The sequence below is a fragment of the Ochotona curzoniae genome, unplaced genomic scaffold (assembly GCF_017591425.1).
Source record: "Ochotona curzoniae isolate NIBS_2020 unplaced genomic scaffold, NIBS_Ocur_1.0 scaffold_4701, whole genome shotgun sequence".
Taxonomy (NCBI): domain Eukaryota; kingdom Metazoa; phylum Chordata; class Mammalia; order Lagomorpha; family Ochotonidae; genus Ochotona; species Ochotona curzoniae.
The window spans coordinates 68,011,405-68,027,160 of NW_024467122.1; the positions used below are offsets into that span (position 1 = coordinate 68,011,405).

The following is a 15,756-nucleotide window of genomic DNA, read 5'->3' on the forward strand; positions in this document are numbered from 1 at the left end:
AGCAGAACAAAATAAGTAAGACTACGTCCTTGCCTTCAGAAATTCATCATCTGGTGATGAAGAGATGTCTGTAAACAGGTGTACAAAGAAACTAAATACATAAGAAACATACCTAGTGGGAGGACAAGAAAACAAAGATATTTTTCAGGTAGTACATCTGATCTTTCTCTTAAAGGATAAATTAGCCAAAACTATCTACAGCCACAAAGACAATGGGAATAAGGGGAAGAAACATCCGATTGTACTTGTCCAATGAAGTTTATGTTACAGGGTTATATTATCAAGCAGTGATGTGGCTTACAATATGGATTAACAAATCCTATTCTCTTACTTCTTGAATTTCATCAGGGACCGTTGAATCCATCAGTCTGAAGAGCAAATTCCGAAGGGGACCTGCCTGCCTTCCAAGGATACTGGTGGCCACACCTCCCGCAAGTGCAAGAGCAAGGTGATTTGAAAGCAACTTCAGGCACAGCTTGAGAAAACTGTGGTGTTCCCTGAAACAAAATACACTGCTATAAATGTGTGGAACACAAGTGCACGTGCTATCCAGTTTGGGTAACATTTTTTCTTTAGAACTCTTACAAAGTATGACCAACAAATTTTAAAACATGATTTCTTAAATCATGAATAACTTTTTCCTTGAAGTTATTATCAACAATTATTTTAACATCTCTTCTAGCTTCCAAAAAGATATCACACAATTTGGGAAAAGCAAGCAAAAGTCAAAGCTGAAAAGGAGTAATTAATACACATGCATGCACACACATTAATACACCTCTACAACATACCTTGATGAAGGGAAAGGGAGTGGGGGAATCTCACTATTTATTTTATCACAGTATCTCTCAAGAAAAGAACGCAGATGTGAAAAGGTACTCTCTTCAAGATCTACACAATAAGGGCGGTGCCATGCAACAACTTGCCTAGGATAAATCATAAGAAAAAGTCATGAAGTAGCCTTAAAATATAATTTTCATATGTAATCAAAAATTAAAGCATACTAAGGCTAAGTAAGTCCAACAAAATACACACATCTTATTATTAAGGTGACAAAAGCCTTCATTTTAGCATCTGAGGAAAACCAGAAATTTGCCAACATCAAGCAAGTTACCACCATGTCTTTCGAAGGTTTGAACATCTACTCACCTGAAGACAGAGAGTTGAGCCAAAGCATCTACTAAAACCTTTCTAGTTCTAAGTCTATAAGATGTATAATTCATATTTGGAACACAAGCTGACTCTAAAGATACACTAAGTTCATTTTTTAGAAGACCTTAAAACATCTTGTCGGAGTATGACACAATGGTTCAATTGGCTAATCCTCTTAAACACTCTCTTGCAAGCACCAGGATCCCAGATGGGCGCCGGTCCCTGTCCTGGCTGCTCCACTGCCCATCCAGTTCCGTGACTGCAGCCTGAGAAAGCAGCAGACGACAGCCCAAAGCCTTGGGACTTTGCACCTGTGTGGGAGACCAGAAGCAGCTTCTAGCTCCTGGCTTTGGATTGGCTCAGCTCTGGCCATTGCAGCCATTTAGGGAGTGAGCCAGAGGATGAAATATCTTTCTCTCTCCCTTTCTCTTGGTAAATCTGTCTTTGCAATAAAAATAAGTAAAACCTTAAAAAAAATTTTAAAAGGATAATCACATATGGGCAGTATTAATAAACTGTCATATAAATTGCTTCCAAATATAAGGCCTAGATGCAAATATAATACATTTTAAATTGTAAAGTACCTAACATGCACATATAAATACCTGAAATAAACCACATAGGTCATAAAATTCAATCTTCTAATAGTATTTCACATTCTTTAACAGAAAATGCAACTAGATTTGCAAAATCATACCCATGTAGTCTCCCTACAGTTTACTCTGATATTTACAATTTTTGGAAAAGGCTACGTTCCTACAAAAAACAATTTCCTTCATTTAGAATCATGGTGTTTTTCAAAAACACCAGCCAAAAGGGACAGGGACATCCTACAGAGTACCCGGCGGCTCAGCTCCTGTCTCCACTTTCCTGCTAATACATACCCCGTGAGTCAGCAATGGTAGCTCCAGCTCTCAATTCTCTTGCCACCCACCCACATGGGAACTTGGATCATGTTCCCAGCTTCTGACTGTTGCAGTTATTTATAAATCAGGAGGTATGACTTGACTTCTCTGTCTCTTTCTCTCAAATAAAATAAAAATTAGTAAAGAAAAAAACAAGGAAATCAGCGGCACTGAGCTTAAATAGATGTTTCAAATTAGAAAGTGTAGCTGTAACTTTATTTTGATTTCCTCTTGATATATAGATTTTGCAAAATCAATATGCCTAAAGAGGAAATTCAAAATGCTACAAGACACTTGAATGAAGAAAATGCCCTAAATACAGGCTATAACTTCTTCCTTATAAAACATTTCAAACCTCAATACTAAAATGGAAACAAAGATACCAATTCTATGACAAGGAAAAATGCAATCAATACTTGAAATGTTCAAATAGGCACTTTATGAACAAAGTATATTTCTGTTTTTATTAGAATTCCTAACTGCTATTAAAATGCACAAATTTTAAAATACAGGCATTCTTACCTGTCCCTTGGAAGAGCAGTCCATGCTAAACTGTGGGATGTTCCTGCTGAGATCTGTTGAATAGCTATGCCGTCTAAGCCACTCACTTTCTTTGGTTTAGTAATAGGACCTGTGGAATTGCCTTGGCCACACTGCCCCATTGAATTATTTCCCCATGCATACACTTCATTATCTAAAAACAAAACAAAAAAAAATACAAAAACTCACACATATTTAAATATATTTATGGAACATAATAGTTACAATGTCTCTTTAAAAACAAATAACTTTACCATGAGAAAGAGCCAAACAATGACTATCTCCAATAGAAATATCAACTATTCTTGTGGCAGCCAATTCTTCAATTAGCTTGGGTCTTAAAGCTGTAGCCTCTGAAGAACCACAACCTAGACAGGCTCCACAGCCCCAAGCATAGACCTAAAAAAAAAGAAACAGACAACAGCTAATTTATTTGAATTACTATGTTGCTCAATACTTCTTAAGAAATGCATGCCATCTTTATTTTTTTAATTTAAATTGAAGGTTAGTTAGAGAGATCTTCCTGTTAATTCCCCTGGCTATAACAGCCATGACTGAGGCAGGCCGAATCAAGGAGTCAAGAGCTTCTTCCAGGGTCAAACATGAGAAGCAGGGCCAAGCACTTGGGTTATCTTCAGCTGCTATTCCCAGGCCATTAGCAGTGAGGTGGACTGAAAGTAAAGCAACCAGGTCGTGAATCAATGACCATATGGATACAGGCTTCAGAGGTAGTGGCTTTACTTGCTATGCTACAAAGTCAGCCAAGATATCTTCCAAATAAAAAGTCTGCTTGTGGGCTGGAAAGAAGCAGAGGATGGCCCATATCCTTGGGACCTGCACCCACATGGGAGACCTGGAAGAGCTCCTGGTTCCTGGCTTTGGATCAGCTCAGCTCTGGCCATTGCAACCACTTGTAGAGTGAACCAACGAATGGGAGATCTTTCTCTCTAACTCTCCTTCTCTCTGTAAATCTGCCTTTCTAATAAAAACAAATAAGTCTTTTTAAAAAAAAAAGGAAAAAAAAATCAGAAGTTTTTAACACAGCAAATAACTGAATAATGAAATATAAGGTGATAATTTGAGTTAGATATCAGAGGACATAAGGCATTCCACTTTTCCAAATATGCTAATTCCAGTTAATGGGTTCCTTTGCTTATAGAGAAATTAAAAAAAAAAAATCTTAAATAGCTCTGCCTGCACATAATATGCCCCTGTGAGAGAATACTGGCCAGCTCTCTCTTTTAAGACTACCACTAATGTACAAAAGAGAGCAAAAAACACTAATCTGGGCCCAGAATGGTAACCTAGAGGCTAAAGTTCACTTCTTGCACATACCAGGATCCCATATGGGTGCCGGTTCTAACCACAGCTCCCCACTTCCCATCCAACTCCCTGCTTGTGCCCTGGGAAAAGCAGTCGCAGGCAGCCCAAAACCTTGGGACTCTGCACCCGTGTGGAAGACCCAAAAGAAGCTCCTGGCTCCTGGCTTCAGATCAGCTCAGCTCTAGCCTTTGCAGTCACTTGGGAAGTGAATCATCAGATAGAAGATTTTCCTGACCCTCCTCCTCCCTGTATTTCTGCCTTTCATTAAAAATAAATAATTATGGCCCAGAGTGGTATCCTAGCAGCTAAAGTCCTTGCCTTGCATGCGCTGGGGTCCCATACGGCTGCCGGTTCTAATCCCGGCAGCACCACTTCCCATCCAGCTCCCTGTTTGTGTTCTAGGAGAGCAGCAGAGGACAGCCCAAAGCTTTGGGATCCTGCACCCACGTTGGAGACCTGGAAAAGGCTCCAGGCTCCTGGCTTAGGATCAGTGCAGCTCTGGCCATTATGGCCACTTGGGGAATGAATCAACAGATGGATAATCTTCCTTTCTGTCTCTCCTCCTCTCTGCATATTTGACTTTCCAATAAAAATAAATCTTAAAAGAAAAAGTAATAAGTAAATCTAAAAAAAAAAAAAAAACATTGATCTATTACCATATCCAGTCCCTCCATATAAGCAACAAACAGTGTAAGAGTTAAGAGTTAAAGCATGTATGTTTAAGTCCAAATACTGGGATGGCCTTGTAGTATAACAAGTTAAGCCACTGCCTATAATACCAGCATCTTACCCAGTTCACATATTAGTTCTTCCATTCCTGATCCAGCTCCCTGCTAATACACCTGGGAAGGCAACAGAAATAGGCTTCTGCCACCCATGTGTGAGGCCCAAATACAGTTCTGGGTTCCTGAATGTAGCTTGGCCCAGCCCTTGGCCACTGTAGCCATTTGGGGAATGAACTAGTAGATGGAAGATCTCTGTCTCTCCATCTGTAACTCTGCTTTTCAAACAAGTAAGTAAGTAATAAAGCAGAGAAGGAAAAAAAGGAAGATGATGAGAGGAGAAGGGAGGAGGGGAGGGGAAGGAAGCGAAGGGAAGGGAAAGTAAGGGAAGGGGCAGAGAAAAGGAAGGGAAGGGGAAGGGAGAAGCGAAAAGAGGAAGAAAGATCCAAGCACTATAAAAAGAATAACAAAATTCCGACTATCCTAAGCTTTATTAAGCCTGTTTCCCAAAAAATCTAACCCTGTCAAATTATTTTCCACCTAGATCTGTTCTCTCTACCCTCTTGTTTGATGATCTTCCTACCTTCATAGTTCACCTGTTTCCAACAAAACCTAAGCCAGATAATCCTCCATCTGTATATATAGATGCCAGTTCTAGTCCCAGCTGCTCCACTTCAGATCCAGCTCCCTGTTTATAACACAGGAAAACAGCACAGGATGGCTCAAATCCTGGGCTTCTATACCCATCTGGGAGGCCCAAGGAAGCTCCTGGTTCCTAGCTTTGGATCAGTTCAACTCCTGCATTTGTAGCCATTTGAGGAGTCAATTAAAGGATGGAAGAGCTCTACCTCTCCTCTGTGTAAATCTCCCTTTGAAATAAATAATAAATAAACATTTTTTAAAATTTTAACCATGTGTTTTTCAACTATCCAGAATTTTTAGGAAATGGTTGTGGGGTCCTGAATGCTAAAGAATTTTGTAAAGCCAACTTAACACAAAGAGAATGCTGAGAAAAAGTTTATCTGTATTACATAGGCTTGTCAGAAAATCTGACTTTTCCTCAAAAGGAGAACATAAAATGTCAGTATGTTTCCTAAAAATGGATTTGTTTTCACTTTAACACATACCTATAATCATCATTCTTGAGTCACCTAGCACTGTAAAACACTCTTTTCTGTTTGCTCTTAGTCCTACCTGCCCTGTTGACGTCAAAGCAAGCGAAGACTGGCTCCCAGCACAAACTTTGCGAATGAACATTCCTTGTAAAGCTTCAATAACTTTGGGTTTATATACTCTGTTAGTATCACCATGGCCAAGTTTGCCTATGAAAACAAACACACTCAAGTTAAACAACTTGCTTGTTTTAAGAGCCTCCAATGTTTAAGTACTAAAGTTGACAAAGAGCTCTGTACTTTCCATCACTAATCTGACAGATGTGGAAAGCTATTTCTGACAGCAGAGGGTCTTAACAATTAGGCCTTTTTATTGTAAGAAAATTAGCAACCAACAATCAGTAGCCTTTTGTACACTAATTACAAGCATTTGTATCACTTGAGAAGAGATGTGGAAAATTATTTCTGCTCTCCTCCCTTTAATAGTTACACTTATAATGTTAAATTTATTCATATAATATGCAGGTCCCAGACAAGAATGTTTATATATATATATGTATATATGTATATGTGTGTGTGTGTGTGTATATATATATATATATATATATATATAAAATACAGCAAAGTAGTAAAGAAAAATGGCCAACAACCTCAATAGGATCAGGGAAATACAAATTAAATACTATTTTCACTCCTGAAGGTATTTTTTAAATTATCTTAATTATTATACCTAATGCTATGGAGAAACACAGGGGAGAGAGCATTAACATTGCTAATAAGTTACTAAAGTGGACAAAGATTTAGTCATTCATTGCGGTGTTTTTAACCCTGAAAAAAGTTTTGAAACCAGCTACTCAACAATGATAAAATGCTTTTGCAAATCATGCTATAATCACTTGAAAAAATTTCACTAGTCATTTAAAACAATGATGTAATATAGAGTAATGCTTAATAACATAGTAAAAAATCAAAATACTATTAAAACCAGAAAGACTAGAATAGTATCTATAGTACATGCAGGTCTAACCAGATTTTCAACAATAACCTACATAAAAACATTTATATAAATACTTAGTAGTCTATCGAATTATTAACAATAGTTTAAAAAACATGTATAGCAACACTTTTTACTATCATTTCTGTTCATCTGCATTTAAATTTTGCTGTAATAGGCATGTATTATTGAAAACTAAAGTATAAAATTCTTTTTTGGAAAGAAGTTCAAAGCTACTGAGAACTTTTCATTACATACCATTGTCTCCTCCTCCAAAAGACCATACAGTTCTCCCATCTTTAGATAAGGCAATGGTATGCGAACTGCCACAAGAAACCTCTCCAACATTGCTGATGTCTTTTACTAATGTTGGAATGTTACGACTATTACTATCACCATGACCTTGGATAAAACAAAAACAACAAAGAAACAATGTTAACTCTTTCTCCACACCATTACTTCACAAATAGAATAGACATTATGTTCTGAGAATAGACATATATTCTCAATATAATTAAATATGAAAAACAGCATCACTTTTGATATCTTCTGAACCAATTTTCCAGGCTGCTTCCATTTAGGGCATCCAGCCCCTTCGATGAACATATAGAACATTCTAATTATGCTCTTCCTACAGCACCTACCTTGTGCTATTTTCTGCCATGCTCATAAGGATTTATTTTCACTAACTACTAGACTATTAATTTTTAGGATCAGGAGAGCATTGTTCTAATTCCTAAAATCCTACACTGCTTAGTCATTTTAAGTATACTCAGTGAATTCTATAAGATTAAATTACATCTGAAATATCAGCACCATAACCTAGATGAATCTATACAAAATTAATTTCTTGAGTTTAAAACAAGCAAAATGAATTGACAAAATCTTACTACTTCTCTGTAACCGTATTTTTATTTTTCTGTGAGAATAACTGCACTGTTTAAAAAAAAAATCTTACCTAATCGTCCAAAGTCTCCTTCACCCCATGTATATAATTCACCATCTTCTGTGACAGCAGCACTATGTCTGTATCCAGCTGACACACACACAACCACCTGTGTTGCACACAAGTCAATCTGGTGAGCATAGCTGCCAACAATGTAGTCCATGGTTGATCCTTCACACAAAGGCTCCAGGGGTACTAATATCCATAATTCACCCAGAAACTGTCCTCTACAGCTGTGGAGACTACACTCAGACAAAGGTGACTAGCAGAACAAAGCAATAGTTGACATATAGTAAATGCCACACTACATGCCCTGTCTTCCACCCAAAGGAGAAAAAAACTGCTGATTCAAAGAAGGACTCTGCTTAGAAAGGTTAACAGGGGCACTGAACTCATCCATCCAACATTTGCATAAATACTTCATCACCAATCAGGTTTTAACTCAAAGAACTGGTAACTGTAGAACACCCATATAACAATGATGATTTCCAAAATATAAAGGTTTAGAAAATCTCCAGTTTTAGTTGATCAAAGGACATTTATTATATAACAAAACAATGCCTATCAATAGTACAAAAAAATCTAAGCAGTATAAAAGCGTATACTAAACTTCTGGCAACCTCTTTACCCTCAAATAACTTAAACAATTAATGAGTAGAATCAAGGGAATAAGGATATAGAGGGCTATATTTGGGAGTAACTCATACCTATTAACAGTGAGCAAAAACGGGGCCCAACGCGGTGGCGCAAGTGGTTAAGGTCCTCGCCTTGCACGCCTGGGATCCCATATGGCCGCCGGTTCTAATCCTGGCAGCCCCGCTTCCCATCCAGCTCCCCGCTTGTGGCCTGGGAAAGCAGTCCAGGACGGCCCAAGGCTTTGGGACCCTGCACCCCGGAAGAGGCTCCTGACTTCGGATCAGTGCATAGCATTGGCCGTTGCGCTCACTTGGGGAGTGAATCATCGGATGGAAGATCTTCCTCTCTGTCTCTCCTCTCTGTATATCTGCCTTTCCAATAAAAATAAAATAAATCTTTAAAAAAAAAAAACTGAGCAAAAATCATTCCCTATTAGAAAAATTTCTATTATTTCATATATTTTTTAATCTTTAAAAACTAAAATGACTTTGGAAATTCAACTCAAGATTAATTAGTACAGTATATCTAATGCAGTGAAGGAAACATACTAAGAACTTTTGAAGTTTTCATCTGAAAACTACCAACTTAAAAATTTGGTACATTTTTCACTGATACTCACATTATGCTCTTTTCAATTGTGAATGTTTCCATTATAAAAATGAAACATGCAAAATAAAAGAAATAAAATCAAGGAAGAAAGGCAGGACTTAGAAGATCAGAAAATGTAATTTTACAAAGTATTCATCTGAAGTTTCTTAAATTTTATATTCAACATTTTATCAAGTATTCATTAAAGTTTTCAAAACAGAATGGTCCAATGCCTGTTTCCTTGGAGTTGACAATATAAATCAAAATACTCCCGGTTACAATTGAGTAAAATTCATTTGAATAGACAACTTTGTCTGACAATTTCCCATAAAGCAAAAAAATTCACTTGTAATTCCAGTATTATTTAAAATTTAGGAGCTGGCACCATGGCACAAAGGGCTAGAGTTCTGCCTGAAGCACTGGCATCCCATATGCCAGTATACCCAGCTGCTCCACTTCCAATCCTGCTTCCAACTCTGCTTGTGGCCTGGAAAGGCAGCAAAAGATGGACCAAATGCTTAGGACACTGCACACACATGGGGGCCCAGAGGAAGCTCCTGGCTTTTGCCCCAGCTCTAACCAAAGCAGCCATTTGGGGAATGAACCAGCAGATAGAAAAACTCTCTGATTTTGATTCTCAAAAAAATTAATAAAAATAAATCTTTTTGAAAAAACTAAAATTTAGACTCTAAAAATCATTACATAAGAATACTTTCATGGAAAAATTTAACATGGAGGAAGAAGCTATATATAATTATATAAAAGCTTAGGAAAGTATTTTCACCTCTTTACAGAAAAATCACATAGCTTCAGAAAGAATACATCAAAATCTAAATCACAGCATCACTAATCATTTATAAATCCAGAACATACATACCTTTCCTTGCAGAGGACCCTGAATAAGCTTGGGATATTTCTGGGTTGAACTATTTCCATGTCCCAGCTTCCCATAATCGCCATCGCCCCAACTGAAGACTTCTCCTTCTGTTGTAAATGCTAAAGTGTGACCATCAGATCCTTTTGAAGATGAAACTTTTTTAATGGACCTATGAGGCTCAAACGTCAACTTCTTTAAAGTAGATTGGTTATTAGAATCTCCAAGGCCCAGTCTCCCATAACTGCCTTTACCGCAGGCTCTGACAGAACCATCCGTAGAAATGACAAAAGTGCAGTACTGCCCAGCTTCAATCTACAGATAAGCAGAAATGTAAATATAAAACGCAATATATATACAATATAAATATAAAATACAATATTTAGATAAATATAATATGTAAGGATGGCTTTAACAGAAACACTCAAAAAAGTGGTTTTTTTTTTTAAAGATTTATTTTTATTATTTTTTTATTGGAAAGGCGGATATACAGAGAGGGGAGACAGAGAGGAAGATCTTCCGTACGATGATTCACTCCCCAAGTGAGCCCAACGGCCGATGCTATGCACCGATCCGAAGCCAGGAGACTCTTCCGGGTTTCTCACGCGGGTGCAGGGTCCCAAAGCTTTGGGCCGTCCTTGACTGCTTTCCCGGGCCACAGGCAGGGAGCTGGAAGGGAAGAGCGGGGCTGCCGGGATAGAACCGGCGGCCATATGGGATCCCGGGCGTGCAAGGCGAGGACCTTAACCACTTGCGCCACCGCGCCGGGCCCAAAAAAGTGTTTTTTTAAAACACAGCACGGGGCCCAGCACAATAGCGTAGTGGTTAAAGTCCTCACCTTGAACGCACTCTGGGATCCCATATGGACACCGGTTCTAATCCCAGCAGCTCCACTTCCCATCCAGCTCAATGCCTGTGGCCTGGGAAGCACTTGAGGACGGCCCAAAGCCTTGGTATCCTGCACCCACATGAGAGACCAGGAAGGAGTTCCTGGCGCCTGGCTTCGGATCAGCTCAGCTTCAGCCGTTGCGGCTGCTTGGGAAGTAAACCATTGGATGGAAGATTTTCCTCTCTGTCTCTCCTCCTCTCTGTATATCCACCTTTCCAATAAAAATAAATAAATCTTAAAAAAAAAAAAAACCACAGTATGATATGACGCTTCAGGTATATTAGGATTAAATGCAGAACTAAGGAAATACTAAAATGGCCTGTTCATGCTGACTGTATCATTGAATTCAGGTTACCTACCAGGTCAAAAATGACTGAATCAAAGCAAAACACAGCATGCTCCTCTTAAAATTGAGGGAGAGAAAGAAATAAAATTACCCTATATAAATTATTCTGAGTCTGTTATGGCAAAAACAAAATATATTCTATACTATATTACCAAAATATACATTTTAACAAAAATTAAAAAAAATTTCCAGCTTAGCTACAAATGTAAAAAAAAAAAGATGGGGATGATCATAATTAAAAAAAGAAATGTCAATCAGGCAACAGAAAAAAAAGTCTCATTTAGTATTTCATTTATCATTTGGGTTACATATAATAGAAGGTATATTATCATTCATAATGCTTTTAGATATCCAAATCCTATTTAGTTTTTGAAAGTTTGAAATGAGGTCAGAGAAACAAGAGACTAAAACCATGCTTTTCTATTGAAAAATGATGCAATGTGGCATAATATAGAAAAAAAGCAATAAACCAAGAATTTTCAGTCATTTAAAAAATACTATTATTTAAAACAAAATTAGGCAAGATTAAAATACCAAATAATATCAAATTATCATTTGATAATTTTAAGGTATACAGAGAACTTACAGTCTGCGCATCAGAGAAACTAGGAGCCAGTTTTGGTTGTAATATTTTCTCTTGTGTGCCTTCTACCAACTGATGACTGCTGTTGCTTCCCCAAACGTAAACCTCACAGGTTTCTGAGACAATGGGAGCATCCCCAGTCTGAATGCTGTCCGGGCTAGCACATGTTCTTGAGTAATCAGAAGCCATTCTACAAACCTATTAAAGTTTAAAAAATGTGAACAGACTTTTAGTTTGGATTTTTCAATATCTATTCTCTGAAATAATTATTGCTTTTCCTTCTAATGTTTTCGACTGTTCAAATAACCCAGAAACAACACATTCAATCTTAAAGATAGGTAGGCCATTTCTTTCACAGAATAAATCACTAAAAGATAATAATAACGAGAAATACAGAAAGGAGACACACGATCAAACCTTTTTTTAATTAAAACTTTGGTATTGCATTTAATATCAATGTAGAAAAATAAAGATTAAAAAACCAAAGGAAAAAAATTGTTCTTGATAATCTTAACCTCCTAATACAATAAGTTATCTTTTAATTTGTCCTTCCAGAATTTTTCATATACATGCTTTAATGCAGTTGTCAGAGTGGATATATAAACATGACAAGTGGTACAGCAATTTTCCTGTCTACCTAGTCTTCATGATTAAACGTAATATTCCATCTAGTATAAAAAGCACAATTTACTGAATCATCTTAATAGGACATTTAGATTCTTTCTATTTATTTGCTATACAGGACATTTTAAAAAACATAGTTGTGAATATATTCTTTATCTTTCCTTTACTAAAGAACCTGAGCAAAAAGATTGTATATCTACCTGCCCATAAGCGATAATCTATGGCTCTCAAAACAACTTGATACCAAACTGCTTTTCCAAAATAATGCTGTCACCAGTAACATGCAAAAACAGGTGCTATCCTAACAACAATAAAGGAACAGGGAAATTCAACACTCACAAATATGTTAAGTATATACCATGGTAATTCAAAAAGTTCAGAGAAACATGAAACTCAAAGGTAAGTATTTAATATAAAAACTTCGATTTTCATGAAAAACAAGAAGTCTTCAATTTAAGGAAAATGCACAAAACAAAAAAAAACTATTTATGGATTTCAAAACTTTGTTTCACCAGTAAAACATTCATCTTTTAATTATATTTTTCACAAACTTTTTGAAGTACCCTTGTATATAAAACAAAAGCCATGGCTTGTTTACCATGTGTGTTAAATACAATGGTAAAGCCTATAGCCACTCATTACATTTTTTTAAAACATCTAGGCTCCTACCAAAAGCACAGGACCCAGGGTGGCCATTCCAGTTGCTTTAATCAAGGAATAAATCTATATGAGCGTACTAATTCACAGTATCCATACAAGCAGTAAGTTCTGCTTTTAAACTTTCTTGCAAACTTATGTAAGGAAAAAGAAGGATACCATTATTTTGACATTCAGGTTTCCTAATTATCAACAGTTACAGTTTCTCTGCATTTTGTAAAATGCACTAACTTCTGTCTACTTTTTACTAGAGCAAAAAAAATTTTTTTATTGACTTGTATTAACTCAATACATATACAACATAGGCTAGATCTACTATCAATTTGTTGTCTGCATTCTTTGATATTTTTTTTTTTTTTTTTTTTTGCCGAATCAAACGAACCAATACAGGAAGAATCTTAAAAAGTCAATACATTAGTTTGTCAGTACATAAATAGAAAAGAACAAATTTAGTCAAAATCTTTAAGTAGTATGCACAACAGAATAATAAAATGTTAACTAAATATTTTCTAATAAATGTGAGCATAATTCTTAGGACATTTTAACTTTAGCAGTCACTTTTTCTTGATTATTTTCTATGTTGTTTAGTTTCCTTTTTATTTTTAAAAATGTCTTCCTTTTCCATCTTTAGTTATTCTTAGGACATTATATATTATACAAGGACACATTTAAAAGCTTACTGAAAAAATGCACTTAAAAGATAAGTTTAAGGACAGGTGGGAATAGCATACCAAGCTAATCCTCTGCCTATGGCACCAACAGCCCATGTGAGCACCAGTTCATGTCCCAGCTGCTCTACTTTTAATCTAGATCCATGCTAATAGCATAGGAAAGCAGCAGAGGATGACCCACGTCCCTTGGCCCCTGCACCCACATGGGAGACCCAGAGATACTCCTGGCTTCCAGCTTTGGAGCAGCTTAGTTCTAGTCATTGTGTCTATTTTGGGAAATAAAGCAACAGATGGAAGCGCTCTCTCTCTCACTCTCGCTCTTTTTCTCCCTCTAATTATGACTTTCAAGTAAAATAAAATCTTTTTCTAAAAAGGTTTATATACTGTAAACAAATTTTGAAATCCAAAATCTCATAAAATTCATTAAAAATTAGTATCATGAAAAACCAATGCATCAATTTCAAAACCTTTTACACCCAAAATATTCTGATTTCATTTTTAACAAACTAAAGTATGCAAATATATTCTATAAGATTTTTAAGAGTCATTTTTTAATGCAAAAGCCATTATATGATTACATACCTCTTCAAAGAGACATAGTGCTGCCTCATACAGTGAGCACAAGCCATCAGATGTTCTGGTTGGTTCTCTCCACTGACTCCGATCAGCAGATGAACCCTGTAATTAAAACATTGTGGGATACAACATGGAAAGAAGAGAGGCAATGTATTAACAACGCTCAGTCTAAAAAAACATCTAGTTGAAGATATGTTCAATAGTTTGTATAACAGTTTGATACACCGAGATCAAATGCTAAATTGAGAAAATGGAACAATCACAAAAAAATATTACAGAAGACTCAGCAGGGGTGGACATGGTAACACAGCTGTTAAAAGCCTGCTTAGGACTGCCAAGTATCTTGTGGGAGTGCCTGGATTTGAATCTCTGCTCCGATACTACTTCCTGCTGATACACTCTGGGAGGCAGCAGATAACTCAAGCACGTCAGTCCCAATCACATGACACACAAGGATGGATCTGGACTCTCAGCTTTGACCTAGTCCAGACCCTCCTGTTGCAGGGATCTGGGGAGTAAGCCAGCAGAGGAAAAATGTCTATTTCTGTCATTCTGCCTTTCTTAAAAATAAATAATAACCTGGCAATTAAATCAATATATAAACTAAGCATCAGTCCTTCACTTACTGTCTTATTAAACTATACATCATCACTCTAGTTCCAGTCAGAATTAAAAACATCTTATAAAACCAATTCTATATAAAGCCCTTAACATGTTTTATAACATTCTACATAATTTAAAAGCAAACAAAAGTACTCAAAATCTAGGCATTTTTATAGAAAATAAATTTTAGAAAAGATAGTTCTTTAAATGTGTTATTTCACATATTGTTAATACAAGATGATCAGAATATCAATGGACTAAAACTAAAGTGAAAATTAAAATATAAAAACAATATAAAACAATATAAACTCATAGTTTTATAAGTCTTCATTTAGATATATTTCCCTTAAATATATATCATTCAAAAGAATGATTATTTTTATACTTGTCTGGTTAAGATATTTGATAATGATATAAAACTGGAATCTATTTCCTTATGTTCTTGCTATCTAGGTTTACTAAAACTATGGGACCAAGTCCCAAAGCCCTAAGCAAGGAATACAGACAAAGCCATAGTTGGAATCTCATCTCATCCCATTCCACCTCATACGTTCTAGAGCATACTCTCATATACTTTGGTCATTTCATAAATTTTAGTCCTCCCATTCAAAAGCTTTCTAGCTCCTCCATTCATAAACTTTATGTCTGCAGAAACACTGCTCCTACTTTTTAATTATCTCTTATGACTCCTTCTTTCATAATATTTTCTATCTCTATCTCTTCTGCAGCTTTGTGTGTGTGTGTGTGTGTGTGTGTGTGTGTGTGTGTGTGTGTGTGTGTGTGTGTGTGTGTGTGTGTGTTGCATTCACCTTCTCCCAATGCAGATCTCTTTTTCAGGTTATTAACTTGACATTGTATATCCCACCTTCATCAAACTATGAACTGCACAAGCTGGCATTGTGGTACATCAAGTTAAGCCAGCAACAAGACACAGATAAGACCAAAACCAGGACCATCCCTGTAAAACTTACTGCCAGATGGGACCCCATGATCCTGCTCTGTAGGCTAATAACTG

The 15,756-nt window shown here is 36.5% G+C and overlaps 1 protein-coding gene across 10 annotated transcripts in view; it reads right to left on the minus strand.

Annotated features, from left to right (window-relative positions):
* HERC1 (HECT and RLD domain containing E3 ubiquitin protein ligase family member 1) overlaps positions 1-15,756 on the minus strand; it is a 183,515-nt gene that overhangs the window by 134,350 nt on the left and 33,409 nt on the right. For all 10 annotated transcript variants that reach the window (XM_040970094.1, XM_040970102.1, XM_040970093.1 and 7 more), the window contains exons 3-12: positions 14,145-14,240; positions 11,614-11,808; positions 9,796-10,107; positions 7,707-7,803; positions 7,007-7,150; positions 5,837-5,964; positions 2,852-2,996; positions 2,580-2,751; positions 792-926; positions 332-497 (exon numbers count right to left, since the gene is read on the minus strand). In XM_040970094.1, the coding sequence (XP_040826028.1) occupies positions 332-497; positions 792-926; positions 2,580-2,751; positions 2,852-2,996; positions 5,837-5,964; positions 7,007-7,150; positions 7,707-7,803; positions 9,796-10,107; positions 11,614-11,808; positions 14,145-14,240 (1,590 nt within the window). The remainder of the gene's footprint in view (positions 1-331; positions 498-791; positions 927-2,579; positions 2,752-2,851; positions 2,997-5,836; positions 5,965-7,006; positions 7,151-7,706; positions 7,804-9,795; positions 10,108-11,613; positions 11,809-14,144; positions 14,241-15,756) is intronic.